The 26,435-nt window shown below is 41.3% G+C and overlaps 3 protein-coding genes across 5 annotated transcripts in view; 2 read left to right on the top strand and 1 right to left on the bottom strand.

Annotated features, from left to right (window-relative positions):
• Positions 1 to 14,110, bottom strand: part of usp45 (ubiquitin specific peptidase 45) — a 36,024-nt gene extending 21,914 nt beyond the window's left edge. The window contains exons 1-8 of one of the 3 annotated variants that reach the window (XM_075464885.1): positions 13,787 to 14,110; positions 12,157 to 12,267; positions 10,891 to 11,060; positions 9,722 to 9,822; positions 9,286 to 9,386; positions 1,970 to 2,074; positions 1,694 to 1,842; positions 276 to 371 (exon numbers count right to left, since the gene is read on the bottom strand). In XM_075464885.1, coding sequence (XP_075321000.1) covers positions 276 to 371; positions 1,694 to 1,842; positions 1,970 to 2,074; positions 9,286 to 9,386; positions 9,722 to 9,822; positions 10,891 to 11,060; positions 12,157 to 12,259 — 825 coding nt within the window. In that variant the 5' untranslated portion in view covers positions 12,260 to 12,267; positions 13,787 to 14,110. Of the gene's footprint in view, positions 1 to 275; positions 372 to 1,693; positions 1,846 to 1,969; positions 2,075 to 9,285; positions 9,387 to 9,721; positions 9,823 to 10,890; positions 11,061 to 12,156; positions 12,268 to 13,786 lie in introns of all 3 variants that reach the window. The other 2 variants (XM_075464887.1, XM_075464886.1) reach the window with 2 other exon arrangements.
• Positions 14,111 to 14,711: 601 nt separating this feature from the next.
• Positions 14,712 to 17,582, top strand: tstd3 (thiosulfate sulfurtransferase like domain containing 3). Its single transcript, XM_075464888.1, has 4 exons — positions 14,712 to 14,958; positions 15,063 to 15,230; positions 15,618 to 15,777; positions 16,234 to 17,582. Exons 1-4 carry the CDS (start codon positions 14,820 to 14,822, stop codon positions 16,289 to 16,291), a joined length of 525 nt encoding a protein of 174 aa, XP_075321003.1. The 5' UTR covers positions 14,712 to 14,819; the 3' UTR covers positions 16,292 to 17,582.
• A 3,041-nt stretch (positions 17,583 to 20,623) lies between these two features.
• Positions 20,624 to 24,601, top strand: LOC142380539 (desmin). Its single transcript, XM_075466456.1, has 12 exons — positions 20,624 to 20,841; positions 21,010 to 21,169; positions 21,323 to 21,472; positions 21,889 to 22,008; positions 22,095 to 22,190; positions 22,272 to 22,406; positions 22,520 to 22,630; positions 22,711 to 22,821; positions 22,951 to 23,075; positions 23,157 to 23,539; positions 23,597 to 24,224; positions 24,508 to 24,601. The coding sequence occupies exons 1-12, from the start codon at positions 20,624 to 20,626 to the stop codon at positions 24,599 to 24,601; spliced, it is 2,331 nt and encodes a 776-aa protein (XP_075322571.1).
• Positions 24,602 to 26,435: the final 1,834 nt, after the last annotated feature.

A 26,435-nucleotide genomic window follows, 5' to 3' on the forward strand; every position in this document is an offset into this window, starting at 1 on the left:
CGTTGTGCAGAAATGAAGTTACAGACGTGATTCTCTGGGATCAACGACACAAAGAAGCGGAACCCAGGCATAGCTTGTATTGTGCGTCAACGAGATATAGAAAAACTATCAGAGCTAACGTGTCTGCTTGTTATTTGTTCAAAGGTCAGAAGACTGGAAAAAAACATACTGTCGACACTGACATAAAATACAATGCATTAAAAAACAGAAAAAGAAGGATTATCTAAAGAAATAAGACTATGATAATAGAGAATAAATTGTAGAAGACAGCCTACCAGATTTGCCTCGATGGATGGACTGATCTTCAGCTTGTAACCTTTTTCCTTCACTTCATGGACGAGGTCAATGAGCATGTGTGTCTGGGACAGGTTCTGTACGGGCAAAATATCACTTTAAGATCACTTGATTGACTACTTCTGTTTAACCAATCTACATGTTGATCAGTTAAATAGTTTAAGCTATTTTGATCCAGTGATGGATCAAACTGATCACATGCACAGATCTTTAAATTCATAAGTAAAAAAAAAATGAAATAAACAGCAACAAAAGATGTGATCTTTTAAAGATAGAAAAATAAACGTGCTCTCTGCTTGTGGCCGTTTAAAACGGCCAATTAAAATTCCCGCGTACATCCATTTTAGCAGGATTTAGGATCTTGTGGCAAGCTCATCATTCTGAGATGCTTTCAAAACAACAAATGATCTACGAGTTTCAAAAATAGAGGAGAGGAGTTGGCCTGAAGCAGCATGTTAGAGAAGCATCTTTCCCTTCCCTTTCAAGAGGTGTTTGTTTTGTCACATCCCGACGATAAAGACTGTTGCTATGGAAAACACACAATGGAGCTGGCATTGTGAATGCAGACATAGTTCATCCTCTGACAATTATGTGTTTTCACCCAAAAGATTGCAATTTTCAAGGAGACAATACAAACAGACAGGGAGAGGCAGGGAAAAGCATGTAAAGCGCGCTCACTCGAATTTCAATCAACGAGGAAGACCCTGAGGGTGATTAACAAAATGGCAGGAAAAAACAGCTTCATTGTTGAGGAGGCATGTCAGTTTGCAGTCACCATGACATGACCACAGAAAGACTGAGGAGGCTTTATGGCAGCGCTGTGTTGTCAACAGGCTCTGCACCAACTGAGGGCCACTCGTGTTTATGCAGGTGAATGTGTCCAAGCCAACACTACATATCCTGCTGCACTGAATATACTGCACACACAACCTGTATACACACAGTCATTGTAGGACCACATTCTGGTTTACTACAGGCCAGATACATAACAGGACGCACTTGACGAGTATTTCTACATTCGAAGGATATACATATTTGTCGCGACAGCGCAGAAATTCCCATGATTCATTATGCTAAAACAGGAATAAAAAGCCATAACTTGCGAGCGGGTTGTTTTAATGTGAGAAATCCATTTGTCCGTGAAAATCATGCCTCAGATTTATGACATTGTATTTATGCTTGTAATAATACAAACCCTTTTTTCATAAAATAATGATCCCCACAACAGAAGCATACCACATCTCGTAATGCACACTAAATAAATGCTGGTTAGCAGTATGCTGGGGCCCTGTTGACCCAACATTACACAATCACATGTATTAGTCAAGAGTTGGATCAAACTTTTTAGCTATCAAATCCTGACATTTTTAGGCATTTTAGAGGAAATATCAATACTAACCTGCATAACAGCATTGAAAAAGCATGTATTTCCTAGGTTAGTTATTCCCTTGACGGGGACAAAGGTGCTATGGATGCCTGGACTTTTTCCTCTGGGAGGGCCAGCGTAATCTGATGGTTCCTCTCGCAGATTTATGGTCTTGGGAGATGCTGCTAAAACACACAAAAACAAATGAGTAGATATGTAGTTCAGAAGAAAGATTAAAAGCCTATGAATTACAGTCACATTATAGAGTTATGATGCATAGGTGGTTCTGAAAGGTTCCATTTCTAACACCTGATTTGAAATTTCTTTTGAGGTTACTTGAGACTGAAGTCAAGCTTGAAGCAGCAGCTGGGATGGTGGCTGGTCTGAGGTCTAGAGTGGAAGTCAGCTTTGCAGCTGTAAAAAAAAATTCAGCTTCTTTTAATTGTGACAGTGAGGGACAACAAAAATAAATGTTTTTTTTAAAAGGATTTAGCCTTGAAAGGAGACTGGGGCTAGGAGAAGAGTGCAGAGATGGCAGCTGGAAGGAGAGCTGGGTCATTTGGGAAAGCAGATGACAGCTGTTGAAGTTTCTGCTGGTTTGTGAGGGAGGAGTGGGGGGCTGGGGTTGGAGAGATGGCTCTTCAGAGCCAGCTGTTCCTCCCGATCACCAATGAAAACTAACCTTCAACAGACACTAAGACACAGATGGTCAGAGTCTAACAGTGGCGCACTGTGGGGCAGAGACTGGAGTAGGTGCTGGAGCTGTGGGAGCTGATGGCATGCCAGCAGTTAACAAGAAAGTTTACACCACAATGGCTCAACAATATTATATCACTCATGATGTGCTGTACGAGTGATTGGAAAAGCAGTGTTGGTTTTATCACATTCAGTATTTGGAACAAAACCGAAAAGTGTTTCAAATATGAGACGATGTGCTTTGAAGACAAGACATAAGAACACACCAACACCCACAGGTATATTCAACCTCTTTAGCATGAGCTAAATACTCTTTTACAGACTCATGGGTGGCTTGAATGTATATAGCCAAATAGAACAAATTGAATGATATCGACTGAATGGTATGAAAGGAAAAATATTTTGAATTAATTTAACTTTGCATTGTTAGCAGGGAGAGTTTTCATTTTCCTCCAATGGACTCTTGTATACGTCAGTCATGTTTTTGCCAATCAAAAGCAAACTTGCATTGATCTCTACAGTGCTTCATCAACATTTCGAATAGCATTTCTACACTGGATGGAAAATGGAACTCATCATTTAGAGACTTTGAATGGGAATAAAACTATATTTGCCGTTTTTCCATGGTGATGTATGCTCGAGCTGAACTACTTTACTTGTTATATTGGAGCAGATCAAGCATGGAAAAGATGAGCTCTTCCATGATGCTTTTTTACCTTTTTTTAGACAGCTGCTGATGTGAGGGCAATTTCTCATGAGGCTGTTTTTTTGTCAGTGGTTGAAGTGAAGGATGATCAATACGTCCTCACACCAAAAAAACTAAAACTAGTATATCGCTGTTGTTCTAATCCTGATAACAAACTCCAACCTGTACCTTCATAGTTTTGTGTACTGTGCGGATTTTAGAAAAATTTCAAAAGCCAAATTGCTTCCTGAGGCTAGGACCGGTCCGCCCTAAGATTAGCGAGCCACCTATGTAGCCTGAATCCCAGCCGCCAGCGTACTTTTCTGCAAAGTTCAGCCACTCAACCTGCTGCTATATGAAAAAAGTACTTCCGTTTTGATCACGGATCAACAGTTCAGACTGAAGAGAGTCTGAACTGTTGATGACATTTTCATTGTACTTTCAACAGCTTCCAGGTTTACATCAGGAAGTGACATTTTTCATTAGCAGTCGATCTCTCAGGGCTACAGTCATGGCTACACAGATATGGAGGGCCACAACACTTAACCGTGACATTAAAAAAAACAAAAACAAAAAAAAAAGGTTCTGTTTCAATGGACAAAGAATTTTCATGTTAATCAAAAAAAAAAAAAAAATTGACGAGCTCTCTACACCATAGGAAAAAAAAGCTGATTAAAAAAAAATAAAAATTCAGTACAAAAAGGCAAATTCTGGCCTTGTTTAAGAGCTACGGGCTGTAGAGGAATCAAAGAAATGTTGGGAAACACAAAAGGAGTTTGGTCCATGAAAACTTTACCCATACAAGCCAGTCGAGAGGGCAGGCTGGCAGCGAGGTCACCAGCCTCACCTGCTTATGCCCAAACCAAGAAAAAAATAAATCAATTGAAGAGTAAACCTTCACAAGAACCTGCACCTTTACTCCAACAGTTCTTCTCCTCTGCACACAAATGGCCTTGCCTGCGCACACATTCAATATATAGAACCAATTCTTGTGCACGTTTACTGAAAACGCTTTTCAAACTACAGTGATTGATGAGCCCACTGCTAGCCGCTACCCAGCAGGCTTTTCTCCTCAAGGCCAAGGACATTAACACAAGTGTCCTGGTCACAGCACCTGGAACGTGAACCTTGGACCTTTCACTCGTGGCCTGACAATTTACATTTTATATTAAATCAACTTCCATTAAAAAAGAGTACAAAGAAAAGGGCAAATTTTCTTTTTAACAGATTTTAGAAGAAAAAAACACAACCCATGTGCCGTCAGATACACCCACAGCAGTGGGCATTCCATAGCCTTGTTCACTGCACCAACAAACTGCTTCAACTTTGAATTGCTTTCACGGAAAAACAATGTGCACATGGTTTGGTTTGTCCAGGAGGTCAGGGGTCAAGACGACAGGGGTGATGTTCAGCTTTTCGGGGCGACATGTTGTTAAGGCGCTCCACCCAGTGGTGCTCAATGCATCTAGCCCTCTGTGCAGGCAACATCTGGAGGCTTATTTTCATCTCTGATATGCAGCCATAAGGGAGCTCCCATATGTCAATACACTCAATGCATGGAAAATAAGTGGAGAGGGGTGAAACGGTGCAGCCCCATTTAGGAAAAACAAACAGAGTATTTTTGGATTTTGTGTGAAACCTGAAAGGTGTGAAGAGTCATATCTACGCAAGCGAGGAAGAGTGAGCAAAAGAGAAACTGAGTAAATGAGTATGCAAACTTGTTGTGATGTTTGGGAGCGGGAACACAACATCAACAGACTTGATGTAACTTGAGTTTAAAAGCTGTGACTGGCACTTGAGGTATGAGAGTGCAGAGGAATGAGGAAACTAAACTGGCGGAATGGGAATGCCGATGGACACACTCTGCATCTGGGGCCGTCACCCAAGGTAAACAATGTTCAGGGAGCCATCTGGTTGAGACTGGAGGGAGGCGGGGGGCAGAGGAGAGTAGTGTGGGGGAGCAGGGGATGGAGGGGAGGGTTGCAACGAGCACAAGCATATGGAAAAGCAGATTTTTCCTCTCCCTGCAGCAGTTAGCAAAGGCAAATGTCGACATGCACTGTGTCCACGCTTGACTGTGTTGCACTCGGCACCACCACCTGGCCCTCCTTGTTCAGCCACCGAGTATGGGCAGCAGTGACACTGTGGAGCCTCTCCCCAGGGCAGAGGAGCACACCAAGGTGCTCGAGCTCAGTCCACATGCATGTACACCAACACCTCCTGCACTCCCTGCTCTTTTTCACACAAGAGACACACAGAAAAACAAGGTTCTTGTGTACTTTTACAGGGAATGGTACTGTGGTGGAGTTTCTCCAAAAAATGGGCCGCTCCGTCATCCACGCACCACTTTGTTTTGACTTTTCATTAAGTCGAAGCGAGGCCAACACCAGACTTCATATGAGAAAATTCTATCTCGTGACATAATTCCACAAACAAATCATATTGAAGCTTATTCTACACCAACATCTGCTGCTTCATGCACCCGACTGGCCACGAAGGCATTTTCGGTCTAACAGCCACCTGATGTGGAGAATTCAACTTAAAGGATAAGATCGGTTTTTTGACATTGGGCCCTTGATTTCACATTATAACATGATGTTCTACTCACCCCTGCTTGTTGTTGAACATTTGGAGCTGTTCCGAAGATATTCGCGAGGCGTCTGGCTGCTCTCTTGAGATATTCGGCCATGAAACGGTTTCCTATGGGCAAGCTTATACAGGCACAAACTATGCTGTTTATAATTTATTAATTACTGTACACTAGCACTGATAACGTGGAGGTGCGTCGCTTACTTAAAAAAATCCGGGTTATTGTAATTTTGATTTTTTTGTCGTAAAGTGGGTGTTACTGACGTCATCGTCGTGCTACTACCACAGACAGCCCACAGACCTGCTGCCTATTTATTCATTCGGCTAAAATTCAAAATTAGTAACCCGGATTTTTTTAAGTAAGCGACGCACCTCCACGTTATCAGTGCTAGTGTAGAGTAATTAATAAATTATAAACAGCATAGTTTGTGCCTGTATAAGCTTGCCCATAGGAAACCGTTTCATGGCCGAATATCTCAAGAGAGCAGCCAGACGCCTCTTGAATATCTTCGGAACAGCTCCAAATGACCAACAACAAGCAGGGGTGAGTAGAACATCATGTTATAATGTGAAATCAAGGGCCCAATGTCAAAAAACCGGTCTTATCCTTTAAATAATCGAGAAAACAACAAGGGCCTGCAAAAAGAGATTTTTTCAGACAGACTTTTTAATGTGGTTCACAGTTGGGTTCAGAGGCTGTCAAATTGTATGGCCAGAGGGCCTCATCCATGCATCCATGTTAACTTACAGTGCAGCAATGTGGAGGGCCAAGGCCAGCTCACTTCATGCAGAGCAGGCAGTCAAGAGGAAGGACAGGCAACACCAAATGTCTTATTAATTTGTTGTGACTGCAGGGCATAAAAAAGCTTGTTTGCTTGCCATCTGAGGCCAAGAGAACGCACTGACATGTTACTTACAGACACACACACATAAGCAAACAGATTTTTATACCCACTATTTGCCCTACTTTTATGTGCGGTGGTGGTATTAAAGACAGAATCCCTCTTGATTACTTCCGTGAAAGCCCACCAGGGGACTAGTATCTGGCTACTGACTTAGGAAAGCAAAACTGACAGTTACTAAAGACTGTCGTTTCCTAAACTAAGAACCAGGGCCGGGGGAGCCAGGTAGATACATATGCAGTAATCCTTCGCCTTCAGCGTTCAATAGAATAACAAGTAAATGGGAGCTCCCCTCTCAGGAAACTGAGCCTATGCCTCATCAGAGACAAGCAGCCAGGCTACAAACAGAAAGTCAACAATCATCATGCAAACACGGGATGAATTTGAGAAAGTGGAAACTCTGAGGAGGAGAAATATTGCAAAAGCTGCGAAAGCTGGAAAAAAAAAAAATTTTAATTAACAGTTCTCAGAAGTGGATGATGATCGTTGATAAACTTTTTTTTTTTTTTTTAGCTGTTCATAATTAATTACACCTGAACACTAGTGGTCGAAATTACAAATACACCTATAGTATGACATTAGAAAATATTTTCTTATGTTACAAATTGTGGAGAAAAAAGAGAATTTTGAGTTACAACATATTATGATAACGTGCATAAAAAAAGAAAGAATTCTCAGATTTCAATGAGAAAGAAGGTTTGGTGTCTTTTCAGCACCAACATTTTAATTTGCTCCACAAAGACTCTCCAGCTGTGTTACAAGGCGGAGCCTGGCTCCTTGAGTTCAGTTCGCTTTTTACTGGGACTCCGGCACTTGAGCTGAAGGCCTTGATGGTGAGAGAGCACAGCTAATCGACTTTCTTTCTTCCCTGGGATGTTTTTGTATAAAATTATTATAGATTTAGGAAAGATAAATAAATAAGTCCTTGCCGGGGCTCCTTTGTGCTTAAGGTCTACAGGAAAAACACAGCACAACAGCAGCTTCTTGAAAAAAAAAACAAAAAAACACTGGCCTTCACACTGAAATGCAATTTCACAAGCTCCTCAACAGGCAACAACCATCTCGTCTGCTGCAACAATGGCCGACTGCCTCTATATCCATTTGGCCGACCAGTGTGGAACAACTGAGTGGCAGGAAAGGTGGCCGGTAATTTAAAGAGGAAAAGATGTTAAAATAAAAACAGCTGTAGCCAGTCATAGAAGATCGGTCCCCACCAACAGTGGATCCCTGCCTGGCGCCGCACTACATGGCTCCTCCACAGACACAGAAGCAGAGAACTCATGCTAACTACTCTCGTGTTTGAACTGTCAACACAATTTCTAAATACTTGTGTGTTTGAGTGGAGTTGAGTACTGCAAATCGCAAAGGGACTGGAGCCTAAAACTATTTGTAAAAGCCATTTGTATAGCACAGACTGGAGTGAATGGAGGAAATGGGCTATATGCTTGATTTAAAAGTTATTTTTAACATTCTGCGTCATGCCTTACTCTGCATGTGTATGTCCACTGAGAGTCAGAGCACTCCAGCTGTTGGGATCCAGTCATTCTGACTTGTTGAGGACCCTGGCTCCCACTAGTGCAGCACACAGGCCCAGAGGTGGTGAGACATACAGCAACAAGATGTGAGGGACAGAAACAGATCACGATGGAGAGACAAAGAGCGATAGAGCGGCGGCTGGACCCCACGCAGCTGCTCTCGTTCTTCAGGGAACCCAGGCGGGAAGCGTCGCTCAAGCGCTTAATTCCTCTAATATGTGCAGTCATGCGATGTGCAAGGTGGGGGGGAGGGTGGGGGATTGCGGCAGAGACGGTCCTGTAACTTTGCAGCCATGGCAGAGATGGGGGACCAGCTTGACTGGGCCTGGCCGACTGGCCTCTGGCCACTGGGCACCGGGCAGAGGACTATGCTGAGATGGCCAGTGAGACTAAAAGAGATGATGCCCACCACCCTGATCAACTACAATCTGTTAGGAGATCCCTCAGCATGCCAGCTCACAGCAGGGGAGGCAAGGACAGAATGTGTATGTATGTTTGTGTAAGTACAGAGAGGATTAAGGGGAGGGTTCTACGGTTGACTTACTAGGCGAGGAGGACTCAGGTGGCCTGAGTGAGGTGAAAAGACATTCCTAAAAATGGAAAGCCTTGCTGCCTCTGTATCAATATGATCATCACCTGGTGTGATATTAACCAAACTCACTTCAAACTAAAATTCAGAAATTCACAGCTGTCCTGGTAAGATGAAATATGTGGGCTTCTTTTACTGTTAAATCCTATGCTGTGGCCTGCAGAGGATGAGGAAAAATGCTCCTGAACAAGAGGTTACCACTGCCACTAGGGGGAGCAGGTGTACCACGATGCTGTGCTGGAATGCAGGATTTTGAACTTTTTTTGACCAGGTGCGTTGATTCTGCTGAATACCAGGACACTTTGTTGAACTGTCATGGATCTGCAGTCTGGTTATGTGTGCAGTCATACTGAAATTTTTCTGTTAGCTTCTGGCAAAAAGTGAACTTCAGCCCAATTTTATGCTGCATGTCTGTTATAATTTTAAAATCAACCAATCAAACAATGTAATTATTATTATTATTATGTATTTATACACTATTAACACATATGCAAGACTGCTAAATACGTGGGCTGTTGAATGATGAACCGCGCTGATTTTAGCACTGGTGAAATTGCACTAAGGATGGATGCTCTCTCTAACCACAACCTAACTCCACATTAGCAGTGCACCCCAAAGTTGTACCTCACCTGGTGTTGCCTTGGCAGAGTGCTTTTGTAGAAAATCGAGGGTCTGAGCCAGAGCCTTCTTGTTGCAGTGAGTAGAGAGCTCCTCGTTGCACTCAAAACACCTGTTTACAATGAGAGACAGTCAGAGATCAGACAGGCTTTCACTCACAGTCGAAGTGAGCAGACAAAAAGAATCGAATGCTGAAAATGACTGAACAAACAGAATTATTTGGCTGAAGTGGAAAATGAACATAATGGTATGAAAAATCGTGTACTAGAAATAAATGGCCAAAAATGACATGAAACGATGTACATAGAAAACTCCTGGTACTTGTTTTTATGTAAGCTCACACACTGACAGAATCTCAGCACATCACTGCAAGGTTACAAACAGAGCACTTCTTTTTTTCTTTTTTTTAATCTAATGAGAGTTCACAGTTAACCCCGGGTTTCTCACCAAGCCTTCCACGTGCTCAGGCTGATAGTGATGCAGTGTGACTCTGAATGGAAAGCCTGCTGATGCTTGACAGCGTGTTGGATCCCTGACTGGTTACAGCCCTGTAAGACAGTTCATTTAAGCATCTTCAGTTGAAAATACTCTTTTGCAGACATAAAAACCCCATTCAGGCCCACTGATCACTAGGGGGTGGGAGAAATTTCCGATTCTTAGATGCATCGCTATTCGGACGTGGACGATTCTGAATCGATTCACAAACGTCCATATTTCGATTATTTAAATAAAGCAATTCAGACGGTTCTTAAATGCGGAACTAAGAAGTGAGATCCGAACAGCTCCTTCTAATTGAAAAGCATACGTGTAGAAACACTTCGGCTTCTACAACATCGGTGATGGAAGCGAACTGGACATGAGCCATGTTATTATGACGTTTTCAAGGTGTAGTGCAGGGAACTATTTTCTATATCTGCTGCGGAGGCTCCGGAGCGCCGCAGCTGTGACGGAGCTGGTGGAAGCACAGTCTTTTATTAGAATTGAAACGTATCAGCTCCGCTGCAGTGCTGGAGCGCAGACGCATCTGGTGGAATTTAGGGGTTAACTCCATTCCACCCGACGTAACTTTCCAGTTTGCACGCATTTCCATTAGTTTAATAAAAATAGAATGGAAATTAATTCAACTCTTGTTTCTTATTACAAATGCACTGTTTTTCAAAATCGCATGTTATGAATACTTATTCTGTGAAACAAAAAGAAATGTTGTGAAAAAGTGCATCAATAGATCTTTATAAATTAAAGACCCATCAATAATCGTTTTATAATTGAATCGTAGTCCCTGAATCGTAATTGAATCGTGAGGTGCCCAACGATTCCCACCCCTACTGATCATGTGTGTATGCTTTAAGTGTGTGACACTGTAATAAAGCCAAATAACATCTAGGTGACTTTTTTCATGGCACAGACTCTTAAGATACATTGTATTGATAAGAAATAATGAAAAGTGAAGCGAATAACTATTTACAAACACATTACAACAACTTTCTCATTGATTATTCTGTATCTCTCTCACTCATTTTAAATAGTCCAATAAATATATTAAGAACGTAGTCGTCAGCCGGGTCCATGCTGTGTGTAACGTAAGCCCCGGTTAACAACAGAAAAACACATCTTACTTGAAAACCACACTTGAGGCACACCAGGATGTCGCTGGATGCCGCTGGCTCGCCGTCGATCATCGTCCTCTCCCTCAGGCAGTCAGAGCAAACCAACCACACACTTGAGAGGACCGACTTCTTCACTGAGCTCAGGTCCACTGCTTTATTCACATGCTGGCATGTCAGTCCTGATTAAAAGGCAACGTGTATTGCACCGATCATTACAAATCACTTTAAAAGACCAAATATACACTCAAAGGTAAAGTGCGCGACAAATACCTTTACAACGCATTTATAAAACTGACAAAAAATTCAACGAAGGCTGTGCTGCGTTTCTGAGGCTTTCTGTGATTTTAACTGATTTCAAGACAAACACAGCGAGATAAATCAAACGAGCAGGCTTAGGGCAGTTGCATTTATATCCCAGAATCCTGCCAAAAGTAAAACGCTACACAGATAAATCTAAATATATTTTTTCCTTTCAACAAATCAAAATTATTGTTACTTTGTAACAATAAAGTTAAAACGGAAATGAAAAAACTAATGTGAACTGACGTTAAATTAGAGATACATTAACATGTGTGTTGACACATTTTCATTTCTGCATCATTATAAGGAAATTACATCTAACAAAATATGTTATAATAAAAGTAGCCATAACACAGTTTAATATACACACACGTACGGTATACTTCTTATAAATGAGCAGCGGCTGAATAACTTAGACATGGGTTTTCCGCTTTTTTATTCTTTAACAAGGAGAGTCAGGGCTTTAAAACCAGGCTTCCTCAGCTATAACCTTTAAGACTCTGTGAAGCTGAGATATAATGTTCTCTGTTAACAGAAAAAAGAAAAAAAAAAAAAAAAGGCAAGATAACATATTGTACTTTGGCTCAACTGTCTGAATAATAAAGCTTTTGTTGTCAACTCAGCTGTATGGGCGTAGGTCTTTTGAGATGAAACAGGTTACGGTTTATATATTCTTTTAACTTTTCTTATTTCCCATTTTCTGCCCTTTCGGAATTGAGATGAGATTTGGGTAAACTGGAGGAATATGCATTGGTCAGCAAATGGACTTTTAAATAGTTCAACTTCTTTTCATCTCTGGGTGATTGCGGATGGTGAGCCAACCCATTTGTATATATCAAATTAGTCACCTCCAGTTCCTTCCTTTTTGAGCATAGGTAAGGTATTAATCCCGCTCTGTACTCAACATATTGTGCAGGACTCAACATTATTAAGACTCACACAAACACAGAGAATCATGCACGGTGTTTGACTTACCACTGACTTCATCTGATGACTCCTCATCTCGAGGTTTCCTCGGTTTATTAGTCCGCTTGGTCATATCGGCGGCTTTCAAAGAAAAGGGGTCTTTTAGCCGCATTTGGAGCTCTGAAAGGGGAGCGGAGGACAAGCAAAGGTTTTTCTTCAGGCGAGCTCAGTTATCTCAACATAACTCAGGTTACATAAAAAGTCCCTGAATGCCACTATGGTTTTACCAATGAAACTCACCTACAATGTACTTCACAAGTTTTCTTGTGAAGTACATTTCTTTGCAAAATGCGAGAATGGATTTCAAATGAGTCTCGATGAGCAGCGATGAGTTTATTGTCTCCAAAACATATTACACATTCACAATGAAAAAAACAAGACTAACTAAATAGTAAAATAACTTCCAATTAAACAGAAACAGAAACAACAGGAAACCGTTGTCCAGCCGGTGTTATGGGATCACAACGTCAGTAATGCCAATGAGTTAGCGAAACTACACGTTTTTGGAAATATAATACATTTATACATCAAACAAAGATAACTCATGTAGGGACCGAGAAATCCATCAACAATTAAAGTAATACTCAACACGGGGAGTTTCATTTTTCAGTCATTACCATCGTTCAAACTTTAAGAGATAGTCAAACGTTGTTGTTTTTTTTAGCTAAAAGTAAAAATCCATCCTTTAAAAGATGTAATTTGATCAACATTATATTGTTGTTCCATTTGATGACTGAAATGCCAACATTTCACAACCTCCATTGTAACGACGTGCTATATCAACATGCTGCACACCCACTGACTTTTTGGATGATGGCTGAATCATCTGTTCATTGTTATGGTTGAAAATCTGATGTCTATTCAACATCAATCAAACGACAAGCACTTTCGCAACAAGCACTGGTTTCAATGTCAGGCCTTTAAATGACGTGCTCATTGAATTTGGTAATCTGGCAGATCATCAGGAAAGGAATCGTTTTAAAAAGACTGGCACCTTTTACTGCCTATGTAAAAAGAAACTCTGCGCAAAGTCTTCTCTTGACAAGTTCACCGTGGTGATTTAGTCAAGTTAAAAGATGGCTACATTGTCGACACTATAAGCTCTGACTTTAGGCTCAACATAACGTGCAAAAGACCATACTGTACACCTACAATGTTTACTTTTTGCTTGTTTTAGGCGGGGCTCTATCCTCCTCATTCAAGTCATGAGCTATTGAAAAATCCGATCAGGAGGTTAATGGCCAACTGCCAAATGTGGTCAATTGAATTGACGTAACGGCTTTAAATGGTTTTGTCCTGCAGCCCTGTTAAAGGAGTCTTAATTTGAGCCATTTTGACACAGAGCTACTTACCATACTTAGAGCTCAAAGCCTTTTAACCCATGTCAAAATATTTTTTTTTAAACCATTTACGAGTGAATACTATGTGAGTGAGAAAAGCCAGTCGGATAAAAGGTGATACTGTACAATACAAAAGCTGTACATCACAAAGCAGGGACACTGTTGTGAGGCCTAAACGGTCACAGCAGCAGAGGTTATCTTTAGAACACGGACTTCGTGTCGTTTATCATTGCAGTTTCAGTGATGAACAGATATTTTCCTTCTTTAGATTTGCCAAAAAAAATGCAGTGTAAACTCACCTCTTTAAGTTGGCTCCTGTGCCGTTTGTGTTAGCTGATTTCAAAGCCAACAGTGAGATGTCAACTCTTCCTGGCTAACAAACAGGCTAGCTACATTAGCTTATCACAATGGATACAAACATTAACAGGCAAGTGATATCCGACAAAACAGGGAGATACTACGGCATTTCGACGTACACGGTAACGACGACCATAAATAAGTTATTTCAATGTCTTTTTTATTTGCCTTCGACTTCGAAATTAGGCAAGCTGTGAGTAGCCTTGACTAGCACCACTAGTCAACATGTAACGCACTACGGCAGCTCAGCTTGGCCGAATGCTGCATTCACTTGCTATTGAAAATATTTGAGTGACAGTCTCACAGAATGATAGGCATCCAAAAGCTTTTTCTGTGTAAAAAAACTAAATGGATAAAATAACACAAGTGAAATGATACATATGTTCTTCATTTTTATAAGCAGAAACCTTAAATATCAGTGTTGGACCAACTTTTTCACAACAGAAAAATGTGTCAAGATGTGTGCCGTTATGTCCACTCCTTTTATTGATCAACATACAGTTTACGGTTTTGACAGCATAGGCTACTGGGGTGATAACCTGTGAGAAAATTGGTGATATAGTGGGTAGGAAAGTAACTGGTAGCCTGATGTTTATGTGCAACGCATACACCTGTGAAAACCAATTTATTCTAAGTTTAGTACATGGTTAGATGTCCAAAAGCACTTTGGTATCACTTTTCCGCCTTTCACATTTTTATTTATTGATTTTCTTATTATCATTTTTAAAAATCTAATTAGGGCTTCGTCGTATTTTCCTGAATCAACTTGATATCTGTCATGATAACTGACATTTTAAAAAGTACTTAATTCGTTTACAGTTTGAACCATTTTGTCCTTTCGGGGACCCGTACCAATGCGCACGCGCAGACGGATTTTTAAGCTGTATGATAGATGTCATAGTACGTCGTGTTACTAAGTAATTGGTCATTGTTGTGTGGATAAAACGTATTTTTATAGAATTTAGCTAAGCACTTATGGCGCTCATAAAGTGCTGGAGGTTTGCTGGTGTTGTCCCTCGACTTTTATGGAAAAGTTCCGTTCCAGCCGGGGCTTTTAACCCGGGAGGACGAAGCTGTATGTCCTGCTTTGTCAACACTCACCAAGGTTGCAAAAGTGAGTGTCGCGTGAAGTGACTCGCTGTCATGTTATTATGTTGTTGTTTGTTATTAAGTCATGGGCTGTGTACTGCGTGCTGGGTTTTTTTGGTTTTTTTTCAGGTACAGAGTTGCAGCTCCGCAGATTCAGCTCAGAACCAGCCTCCACGGATGTGAGTTATGGGCAGCTGAAGCAGGTCTTGGCTGACCGGAAAGCCATAGTTATAGACGTCCGTGAGCCCTGGGAACTCAGGGAGTACGGCTTCATCCCGGACTCAATTAACGTGCCCTGTGAGTGCTGTTCTGTCAACCCTTGTACACTAGTTGGGTTGGTAATTATAAACCACACACTGTCACACAGGTAGAATTATCTATTGGATCCCTGATGTTGGTGATTAGTGAGTGTTTTTTTTTTCGTTGCCTGGAGTGTTTCTTTAAAACTGCAAAAAAAATCATAATTGACATTCATTACAGTTACCTTTGGGAATGGTATGTTGGAGGACATGATTCTTAACTTCCTTCATGGTTAACATTCTTTAGATGATCTTAAAGACTGATTGTTGAAACAATACCTTGGTGCTGCTAACAACAGCTCCTCAAACCTCCAAACCCATTGAGGTGTTCGTCTAAATGCACATTTTTAACTCTAGACCTGTCTCTATCGCTTTCTGTATACAGTGGGACAGGTGAACACTGCCCTCCAGCTGAATCCGGAGGAGTTCAGAGAGAAGTACGGTGGTGAAATGCCCCAGCAGACAGATAACATTGTGTTCACTTGTCTGGCGGGAATCCGGAGCAAGACCGCACTTGATACAGCCACCTCGCTGGGATTTAAAGAGTGAGACACGATTCTGATCTCATCACGAGGTCCACAAATTACTCATTTACTGATCTCGCATTAATTGCGGTCTTGTGAGCTTCTTTCTCAACCTGTGTCTTTTTGAAGTTAATTATTTTTCATTCTGAATAAAGGTTACTTTGTCCTTCCACATGAAACAGCATTTACAGTTTTACCAACCTGAGGTCATTGCCGGTTTGTTGCACAATGCCTCATTATATAGCTCTTTGGAAAGAGGACATATATCATCACCCATATTTAACTGGAAAGGGAAGAATATAGCATCTCAGCATTTGAAAGCTATATTTGGAATGATTTGATACTTTGTTCGGCATTAAAATCAAACATAAAGATATGTTGAAGTTCTAGAACACAGATATTTTAATCTCAAAGAGGTGCCTTTGTTTAAGTGACATTTAATTGATTTTTCTTTCCTTTTTCCCCCCTTCATTTCAGCGCTCAGCATTACCCCGGTGGATGGCAAGACTGGGTTAAACATGAACAACATAAGTGATCCAAGGAACCGAGAAGATATATTTTATATATACAGACATGGTACAAATTAAAGGGGAAAACAACATAGAGTGTCTTTCTAAGGTTCTGGGCAATCGCATGCCGTCAAAACAGCTTCAGTGCACCGTGGCATTCACGGTTCTGCAAGTCTTCGGAACTCTGCTGAAGGGATTGAACATCCGTTCTTCCAAACCAATTTCACTTTTTTTTACGTTTGATTGTACTTTCAACCAGGTTTAGATCGGGTGACTTCGGCCACAGTGTAAGGCTCACCTAAATTTTACACTCAAGCATTCAGTGAGCCCTTGTGCCCTGCTGATGGGGTGCTTGTCTGGTCCATAATTACTTTTTGTCACCTTTTGACAACCTTTTCTAAAGGTTGATGGAAACATTAAAATTAGAAAAGACATTCAAATTTTTCATGAACCTGCTCGACACTTACTTGAGGTGGTATATACCTTTTTTTTTTTTTTTAAGAGTTTTGTCATGTTAGGGGAGATTTGAAAAAAAAAAAAAAAAACACCCACTGCAAATTAGTTCTGACATCATGAGCATGTTAATCTGATGATTAATCACATGATCAGATGTTTTTTTTTTCTTCTAGAGCACAAACATGCCAATACTGATAGGAACGATTAAATAACATGACGATTAAATCCCCTTTTTTTTGGTGGTTTGGCCAAGGCCACCGATTTTTGTTTGTTTCTTTTTCCTCATAGCTTCCCTTCTGGTTAGAGATGACCACCACTACATAGCCTACACCTCAACCTGCCGATGTCTCTGAGTAATCTAGTTTATTCACTTCACACCAGATAATGAATGTAAATTATGCATATTTTCTGAGAAGCAACATTTCAAACATTTGCTTCAAATTCACTTTGCTGCTGAATGGAAATCCATCTATTGTCGATGTAAAAGACTGCGCTCATGTGAGAACTGTTTCACCACGATATAAAAAAACTGTGGCTTAAAAAAGCTGTGAAACAAAACAATGCCTGGCAAATGCCCCTAAAGCAACGCAGGGATCAGATCTCCTCACTGTTTCCTTTAATTTGTCACCTGTCTGTATAGTTACATCTTTTCCTTTTTTTTTACATTACCTGATTTCTGGTAAAAAGCCTGTCTATGCAGATAAACGCATTAATGTGAATGGTTATGAGTTCACAAGTCTCCCACTGCGTGATGTCAGCTTTTAGCAGCTACTGTTTTGTAAATATCAGGTCGCTCAACTGTCAGCGTAGTTGCTGCCATAATAATTTAATGAATAAAGTTATTGTTTTGATTAACAAAAATGTTTCTGTTTCTTTTTTTTTTTTTTCTACATTATGTTGGAAAGGTTGAGTAAAAATGACCTGAGAGGACATTCATTTGATCAATGTCGGATATAAATAGCCCTGTAGAAGCTTACTGAGGTGACAGCTGCTGGAACTAAGATGATCTACTGTGTTGAAGGGCCATGTCTAATAGCTACTGTGTCTCAGTATGAATTTGCCACTGAGCCTCCAGGGAACATTAACAGGCTCCTTCATCAATCTGTGATAATGAATGCGTTTGTTTTCAACAAGAGAAGAATGCCTCTACTACAGTATGTTGACCTGGATCGTGGACCTCGTTACCTCTTTAACTTGGGCTTTTTACAGCTCCAGCTGAAAGTCCAGAGACTTCTCAAACAGTCAGTCCTGTTGGGTTTGGATTCTTATCGATGACCCCGGTTTATCCCAAAACTTAGAGGCAGATTGTTGGTTCTGAGTCACTGACATTGAGCGAGAAACTGACCTCTAAGTGACCTTTCAGATACATGAGTAAATAATCTGACTCGAATGTATTGATGCTATTTCTGCTCATGTTAAACACTGTTTTCCCAGTAGGCAATGGAAGGCTTCCATTCACGTATAATCAACTGGAAAAGCAGACGCACTATTAGTATTACTGTGACTCCACTCTGTCATTCCACAAGCACCAATAAAATGTTTTTATTGTGCACCTAGCATAACTTTATGAAAAAGCAACGTATTTGATGAATGATGACAAAAAGATAAGATTCAACAAATAAAAATTTTGCTTTTTAAAACATGCCGTGACCTACTGTCAATTGGGATTCGTGTCAAGTGTATGATGAGTTTTTACATGTAACTTTACTTGAAAATATTGTCATATATCATAAAGTTAAATATGTATGTCAAATTACAAATTAATTAATGTGCCTTTAAAAATGTCCCACCATGGTAGAATGAGTGTGGTGTCTTAAAGGACAGCGATGCATTGTTCATTTATCAGCCAGTGAGGAGGAATGTTTACCTCAGCTTTATAGAAAAAAAAACGCCAACATTTTGAGCTCAAGATAGTGATATGATAATCACAGAGACGACATATGCTCTTATTGCTGCACATGTGCGCCAAATCTTAAAATGCAATAGCAATATTGCTCGTGCTAACATGCCTTCAAAGCATAGTGCAAGCCAAGCACATGACTTCACTCATGGTGCAACATGCCTTCTTCCGCAGCAGCAACCATAACGAGGAACATGACACTAATGAATGTGCACCAAGTCACATCTGTGATGATTTAGTACACAAATTATTGACGCTCATGTCCATGATGGGGAAGCTCTGTGTTCTCCAACCCATAACCAAGTATCTAATGTTAACTTTTATACAGTAATGTAGATGGGTTTCTTTTTAACAAGCCTGAAGTTTAATCTTACAAGATTTTATCAAATTAATCCACTTTCAATGTTACTTTCTGCAGTGACCTCAAATCATTTTTACATAACACTTCATCAAAATCACACTGGATTGGATTAAAAAATATATATTTGAAAAAAAAATATGTGAAAAAATTGGGAAATCTGTGAATATTTTTAATTAACGCTACACATTACAATGACTGTATTAATTAAATTCTGTAAGAATTTTAAACGTATTTGTAATATAATTGATCATTTCCTTTTTTATCAATTTATAAATAAAGTATACAGTGAAAAACTTACAGGCTTATGTTACGGGCTCTTTCTCGAAGAAAAAATATTGAAAACATTTCAAGAAAAAAATGTAGCCAAAGGGATTGAGGTTATTGAAATGTACGAGGCTGGGCTTTCAGCAGTTAAACCAAGCCCTCGTAATTATACTAGAATAGCAAATATCATAATGATGTGCAAGATTATTAAGCTGCAAAATGAAAAAGAGCTGCTTAGTAGAGAGATGACTGTCCACATGATTGAAAGGTTCCATCTCTTCCCAAAAGTCCCATGTTGCTGCAAGATGTGAGGTCAATGGGAAGGAATATCTGCTCACTTAATCCATCAAGACAGGTATTTACAGGGAACAATAAACTGCAGAGGAATTTTACAAACAGAATTTCACATTTTACTCATATTAAACTTTTCTCAGAGCTAAACTCACGTTTCATAAATGTATGCAAAACCAGAGAACATTACCAAAAGATAAGATTAAACCCGGTCAAAAAGTCTCACGATACAAAGGGTAAATATTGCTGCTGTTTCATATTTACAGTGAAATGCTGCTTTCTGACCCCTGGCCTGGTGACCGTTGGATGTAAATGGAGAATTGTCTGTAACAGCCTTACCACTATTATGTGGCCTCTTATCACTGTGCCATGTCATCCGTAAACTCCAGACAATTATCCCCCTTCCTTTTCATCTACCTCCTTTTTTCCCCCCTCTGAGGCAGTTAATTCCATTTTCCTTTTTCTGCACAGTCCAGTTTTAATATGTTGAAAACAGACCAGACTAATAAGTACTAATTTATGTCAAATCTTGCCAGGGCTCTACTGCGGCTGCAGCCTTATCAGGTCACCCTCTAGCTTCTGCTCAGCATTCAATTAAAGTCCCTCGTCCCATCAGAGCAGATCACATCAGAGCTGCACCTACTGGCAGCTGTGACTGACTGTGTCCTGCCTCCCTGAATGCTTGCTTGTCTTTCTCCTGCCCAGTGCTAAACACTGAAATGGTTTATGCAATGGAATACCAAGTAAAAGCAAGACTGATGCATGATTAAAATCTGTATTCTGAGGAGACACTGATGCTATCACCCACTTTCCCAGCTCTGCTCTGCTCCTCACAAGCTGCTGATAGATATTTAAGCAGCCTGCTTTAGTGAATAGGTTCAAGATTCCACAGGTGTTGGCTCATGTGCTGGGCGGTCTTGTCAGAAGCATAGCTGGCAATAGGGGGTATAAAACCTGAGACTGGGTTGACAAGTAGGTAGTGCAAAAGAGGACAGCGAGGAAGCAGTAAATTGTTGTTAAGCACAAACAGGCCCAGCCTGAGATTTTCCCTTAAGACAACCAGAGAACACACAGACACAGCTAAAAATGAGTCGCAGCCCGGAGAGGATTTCATCCTATCGCCGTCACTTTGAGGACAGCAGCAGCTCAACGTACCAGGTCAGGGTGTCCAGCCCATCCCCTACAAGGAGAGAGACCCGTCATGCCTCCGTCGGCTACTCCGGTAGAGCCAGCAGCATGTGTGTGGACACAGTGGGACGAAGGAACGTCTCTGCTGCACGCAGGTCTCGCATGGGTGGACTTGGGTAAGTGTGTGAGGACACCGTAGTTGAATTATTTTTTCTTATTTGAGAGAAAGTTCTTTCTCTACTGGTTCTATTTCAAGTTGTTTTAGAGTAACGTTTTCACTGGATGTGCATCTCGCCTTTGGGCCTGTGGCTTCCAGGTTGATGTGAATTGGTATATTTTCCCAGTATGAGTTCAGGAGCCATGGTATGTGTTGGACCTAGTGGAGAACCTGCCATGGACCTGGATGTAGCTGCAGCTGAGAACCAGGAATTCCTCAGCACCCGCACAATCGAAAGGCAGGAAATGGTCGTCCTCAATGACAGACTGGCTGTTTACATCGACAAGGTAAAACATTGTCTGCACTGCAAAATAAACTGTCACAAGGATCTAAAAAAACAGCTTCTTCGATATTTTTGGCCATACTCTCGTCTTTATGAACTCATGCAAGGGAAGAACATAGTGGTGTTCTGTTCAAGCAAGATCTTTGTGTGCTGACAGGTTCGATCGCTTGAGCAGCAGAACACGCTACTTGAAGCGGAGATTCAGGCCTACCAGAACCGATTTGAGAAGCCATCAGGTCTGCGTCTGCTTTATGAGGAACAGCTGAAGGAGCTGAAAAAGATAGCTGACCAGATGAGAGTTCAGCGGGTGAGGCAGAATTCCCCCAGTTGCATCTCTCTTTTTCTTTTTTTTGCATTTCAGACACCCAGCAGGGCATGATGCTTTACACCTCACTGAACAGATCTCACTTGGATAGATCTTGGGAAGATCTATCCAAGCTAGGATACAAGACGTCAACTTGGTATTTTCAGGGTTTTTTAACCTGGTAACAGGCTCATCTCTTGCAGGCAAATGGAGAGGTGCCTCAGTGTGTTTAGGTGTTGTGGAGTACAGCTGTCATCAGCTATGTTTTATGAACAGATGATTTGATAATGCATTTTCAGGCACACACAAAGGAATTAAACTGAAATGCAAAAGGGGCTGATTTACATTTTCCACACATCTTTGTGCTCACCTTCAAATCTAAGAGACAAGGATATTACTTCTGGTTTCCTGGTTTTCAGGACTTTTCCCTGGCTGCCAAGGAGTCCACAGCTGCTCAACTGGAGGCAATCAAAATTAAATACCAAGAGGCAGTGGAGCTGAGAAGGAAGGCAGAGTTAGATATTGAAGCCTTCCGTCCAGTGAGTGCCATTTTATAATATCATTATCGAACCCAAATGAATAACTTGACAGGCTTAAATGGACTTGAGATTTTCTTGTTGTTCAGGATGTTGACAAAGCCACCTCCTCACGCATCGTCTTGGAGAAGAAGCTGGAGCAGCTGGAAGTTGAAATTGAGTTCTTGAAACGGATCCATCAGCAGGTGGATGAAATGTTTGTTTTGGAATTATGTTTTCAAGACACATTTGATTTGGATGGCTCCTGAATATCTCTCCTTGTGTAGGAAATTGAGGAACTCATGAAACAAATCTATGCCGCTCACGTCTCAGCCGAGAGTGCATTCGATCTGCCTGACCTGAGTGCTTCTTTGAAGCAAATCCAAAATCAGTATGATGACATTGCGGCCAAAAATCTTCAGGTAAAAACAATAACACTAACACTATAAAACTGGAAAAAAGTGAAGGTAAACAGTAAGCTCCTCTGTGTTTGTCAGATTAATGTCTTTAACAATTTCATATCTTTCATCTTAAGGAAATGGATTCGTGGTATAAAAATAAGTTTGAAGATATAACCAAAAAGACGTCAAGGCATGTTGATAAAGTTCGAGGTTTTAGAGAGGAACTAGCGGGTGCCAAAAAGGATGTGAGTATCAAAATTGGGATGAGTAAATTGAACTTTTTTTTTAACTTTGGATGTTTATAATCATGCTTAAATACCACCAGATCCAAAATAAAGAACGTGACTTGGACTCCATGAGGACCAAAAATGAAGCTCTCGAAGCCAAGATTCGAGAGATGCAAGAAAAGTACAGGAAGGAACTAGAAGAGCTGCAGGTAAATGTTAGCTCGTGTTGTCCCAGGATGCACACCTGCTCCCACCAAAGTCAGTCATAAATGCCTTTCAGTTTCCTAAAGGCAGATAGAAGGCCACCACAATACCACATCTGTTTCATGACCTAATAGGCTCGGATTGAGTCCCTGCAGCTTGAGCTGAAATCTACAAAGGAGAAAATTGCACTGCACCTGCGTGAGTACCAGGAACTTCTGAATATCAAGATGGCTTTGGAGATTGAGATCACAACTTACAGGTAGATGAACCACAACGAGAATTTTGCCACATTTTTGAATGAACTGTAATGTAATAAGAAATTTGTTGTTTCTCTCCACAGAAAATTGATTGAGGGGGAAGACCTGCGGCTTTCTGGCATGATGCAAACCTTGTCTCTTACCAGCTGTAGCATGAGCGCCGTTGGTGCTGGGGTGAGCCTCAGTGGAGGAAGCATGGGTGGTGTGGGTGGAATGGGTAGCAGACTGATGGGAGCTAATGGAGGAGGTGTTGGAGGCATGGGTGGTGGTGTAGGAATGGGTGGGGACACAGTTACAAGAGGCATGGGAGCAGGTCCTGGCATTGGGGGCTTAGGTGGTAGAATGGGTACTGAAGGTACCACTGGCAGGAATGGTCTTGGTGGTAGCGCAGGTGGGGTGGGGATAAGTGGTAGTCATGAATTGGGTGCTGGGGGTGTAGGTGTTGGGTCAAGAACTGGGGGTGTGGGCACTGCTGATGCCAATGGGGGAGTGAGTGCTGGAGTGATGAATGGTGTTGGTGCAGGTAGTGTGGGTTCTGGGAGGGTTGGTCCTAGTACTGGTGTTGGAACAGTGGGTGCTGGAGGTGTTGGGACTGCTGCTGGAGCTTCAAGTACCTCAAGTACCTCAAGTACCTCAAGTACTGGAGGTTCAGGCTCTGGGCCTGGAGGTTTGACCAGTACTGGAAGTTTAGGAACTGGTGCTAGTGGTGTGGGAAACTTGGGAATCAACTCTGGAGGCATAGGTGACAGCAGTGTAAGTGGTGTTGGAATGGGTGCAGGTGGTGACACCACAGGTGTATCAAGTGGCATGGGTAGCACTGGCAATGGGTTTGGTAGAAGAAATGGTGGTGTAGATGAGGGGAAGGATTATGGGGTTAGTGAAAGTTTAGCTGGAAATGGAGGTAAGGTCCATGGAATGGGCCCTAATGGAATGGGGGTTGGAATCGGAGGCAGTACGGGAATTCAGAGTGCAGGTGGAGATGATGCAGACGTTACACTGTCAGGCCCAGGTGGAACAGGGAAGAATGGTGGAGGGAAGGGTGGTATGGGTGGTGCCAGGATTGGATATGGATCGGATGGATATGACAGCAACCTTGAGGCCTATACAGAGCAGGCTGTGGAGCTGACGGAAAGAAGGACAGTGCTCATTAGGTAAAGGTACCGTAAGGTATCTTTCCATGCTTTAAAACAGAGCTTGTTTTATATCTTACACAAACTTAGAAGGTATAACTAAACCTGGCTTTGATTAAGAAGCACTGACTCAACCCATTAGAACCTGATACAACATATGAGTGTACCCATGCCCATGTTTAGTGAGTGCCTCAGTCTTAAAGGGCCAGACAGTGTTACCTGCTCTGTAACAGAGTTAGAATGAAGGAAAACGTACTTTTTTTGGTCAGTTAAGTCAAGCTCTCTCTGTTTTTCTTTTCTACAGAACAGTTAAAAATGAGGATGATGTGCTGGAGATGGACCACCAAGAACAGACCTACACCATCACTGGTGCTGCAGATGACTCTGACGCCGAATAAGCAACACAAATTCCTGTGTGACTTCCTCTTTCCCCTAAACCTTCCCGCCCCTCTAAGCTTTGCACTGACCAAACCCCGTGTCATGGGCACTGACCTTTGCCCTTTGGCCTAGACAAGAAGACCACAAATGACCCTTTGCTACAGACTGACACCTTCAAATCACAAGTTTTAAGGATGAGTCAGTAGAAACACTCAATATGCTCTTTAAACTTTTGTGTGTGCCCCCCCCCTCCCCTTTTTTTTCTATTTGCCACAAATAAAGCTATCAGCATTCAATTACCTTTTCTTCCTTTCAGTTTATCTTTCTCTGTGGGGTTTTGTTTGATGGCAGAGAATGCAATCAATCCTATTTTCATGGTGATGAAACTATATTTTTGTCAAGCTGAAAGAGATGCTGCTCTGGCCTAAAAACGGAGAGAGAGAGAGAGAGAGAAAGAGAGAGAGAGAGAGAGAGAGAGAGAGTGGTGAGCAAACAGCTAAACAGAGGGACAGAGCCAGAGACACCTGAGGGTCGAGGCATCCGCCCTGGCACTTCCTATGGGGCAGAGGAATCGGTCAGTCAAATTCCGTACTGCAACAAAATGACGGCTTACAGCCGTTTCATGTCCTCATTCCATCCACATCTACACCTTTTTCTTCTGCTGCTGATTGGGAAGGATTGGATCTGGCCAGCAGATGCCAAACACACTTAGTGTCCTGCTCGGGGCAGAGTGTTGGAAAATGCAACGTGCCAAGCCTTGGAAGCAGGACTAGTACTATTACAAAAAATATTACAGTGCTTTTGTTATTATAAATGGACACATAACTGAAGTGAACAAAAAAGGGAAAACCTGAATTTTTATTCGCAATAATGTTTTTTAAAAAGCATTTAATTGGAACTATGAGCCTAGCTTTTTTTTTTTAATTCATGTTTAATAATACCGCTTCACACCACTATTTAAAAAACCTTTGGAATGAGTATAACACTTCATGACAATATCAAATTGCTATGAAATCATCCTATCTAAAAAAAGCATCACATCTCTTTCGAAGTAAATGTCATCCAAGTAACAACAGGAAAGCAAAATTAAGGAAAAAAGAAGTCTACATAAAGCTGCGTTCACTGACACAAAATGTATTGCAGGAAAATGTACTATTAAAAATAAAAATTGTCACATTTGAGAACGTGAAACAGTTTGAAAACAGGCACCGCAAACGATTTTTAAAAAAGAAAAAAAAACTCAAAAACATGTTCCTTTTCATGCGATTGTCGTCAGTACAACGCGGCGGATTGTGTCTTTATGATCTTACAAAAGCTAATTAAAAGGGAGATGATGAAACGCACATGGTTATAACAGCAGGAATAGACATCGGCTAAAAGAAATTCTCATCATATTCAACCACGAAGGGAAGTCAAAGCTGCATGTCTTAGAACATGCTCTTTGCCATTGCTCACACTTTAGGTTTGCAGAAACAGCCCACGTTTCTAACTGGGTCAGTAACCTTCATCCTGTGAGAAAAAAAAAACACAAAAAAAACGCCGTTTTAGTCTGAGCCGAGAGAATAACCACCAAAAAGGGCAAAAGTTGCGACTTTCTTTGAAACCTGCTATTTTTCTGTCACTTTGTGCACATGATTTGGGTGTCTAAATCCCAATTAGGGTCGGCTGACACGCTGCTCCATTCACTCGGAGCCCTGCCTGCATACATTTGCCTAGGAATTAACTCCTCAAATACTCAAATAGATCTCCTGCTAAATGCGTCGGACAGCAGAGAGAATCGGCCTGAGTGACACTTTCTTTCTGAGGCGCTCGAGTGAGAAAAGGTATGAATTTATAAGGTACACCGAAACATAT

The sequence above is a fragment of the Odontesthes bonariensis genome, chromosome 5, assembly GCF_027942865.1.
Source record: "Odontesthes bonariensis isolate fOdoBon6 chromosome 5, fOdoBon6.hap1, whole genome shotgun sequence".
Taxonomy (NCBI): domain Eukaryota; kingdom Metazoa; phylum Chordata; class Actinopteri; order Atheriniformes; family Atherinopsidae; genus Odontesthes; species Odontesthes bonariensis.

Bases quoted from the DNA above. Each gene is read 5' to 3' on its own strand.
- tstd3 (XM_075464888.1), top strand. From the start codon at position 14,820: ATGGCGCTCATAAAGTGCTGGAGGTTTGCTGGTGTTGTCCCTCGACTT. The intron at 14,959-15,062 runs GTGAGTGTCGCG...GTTTTTTTTCAG, and splicing joins CACTCACCAAGGTTGCAAAA to GTACAGAGTTGCAGCTCCGC. The intron at 15,231-15,617 runs GTGAGTGCTGTT...TTCTGTATACAG, and splicing joins GGACTCAATTAACGTGCCCT to TGGGACAGGTGAACACTGCC.
- LOC142380539 (XM_075466456.1), top strand. From the start codon at position 20,624: ATGAGTCGCAGCCCGGAGAGGATTTCATCCTATCGCCGTCACTTTGAG. The intron at 22,009-22,094 runs GTGAGTGCCATT...CTTGTTGTTCAG, and splicing joins ATATTGAAGCCTTCCGTCCA to GATGTTGACAAAGCCACCTC. The intron at 22,822-22,950 runs GTAAATGTTAGC...ATGACCTAATAG, and splicing joins AGGAACTAGAAGAGCTGCAG to GCTCGGATTGAGTCCCTGCA.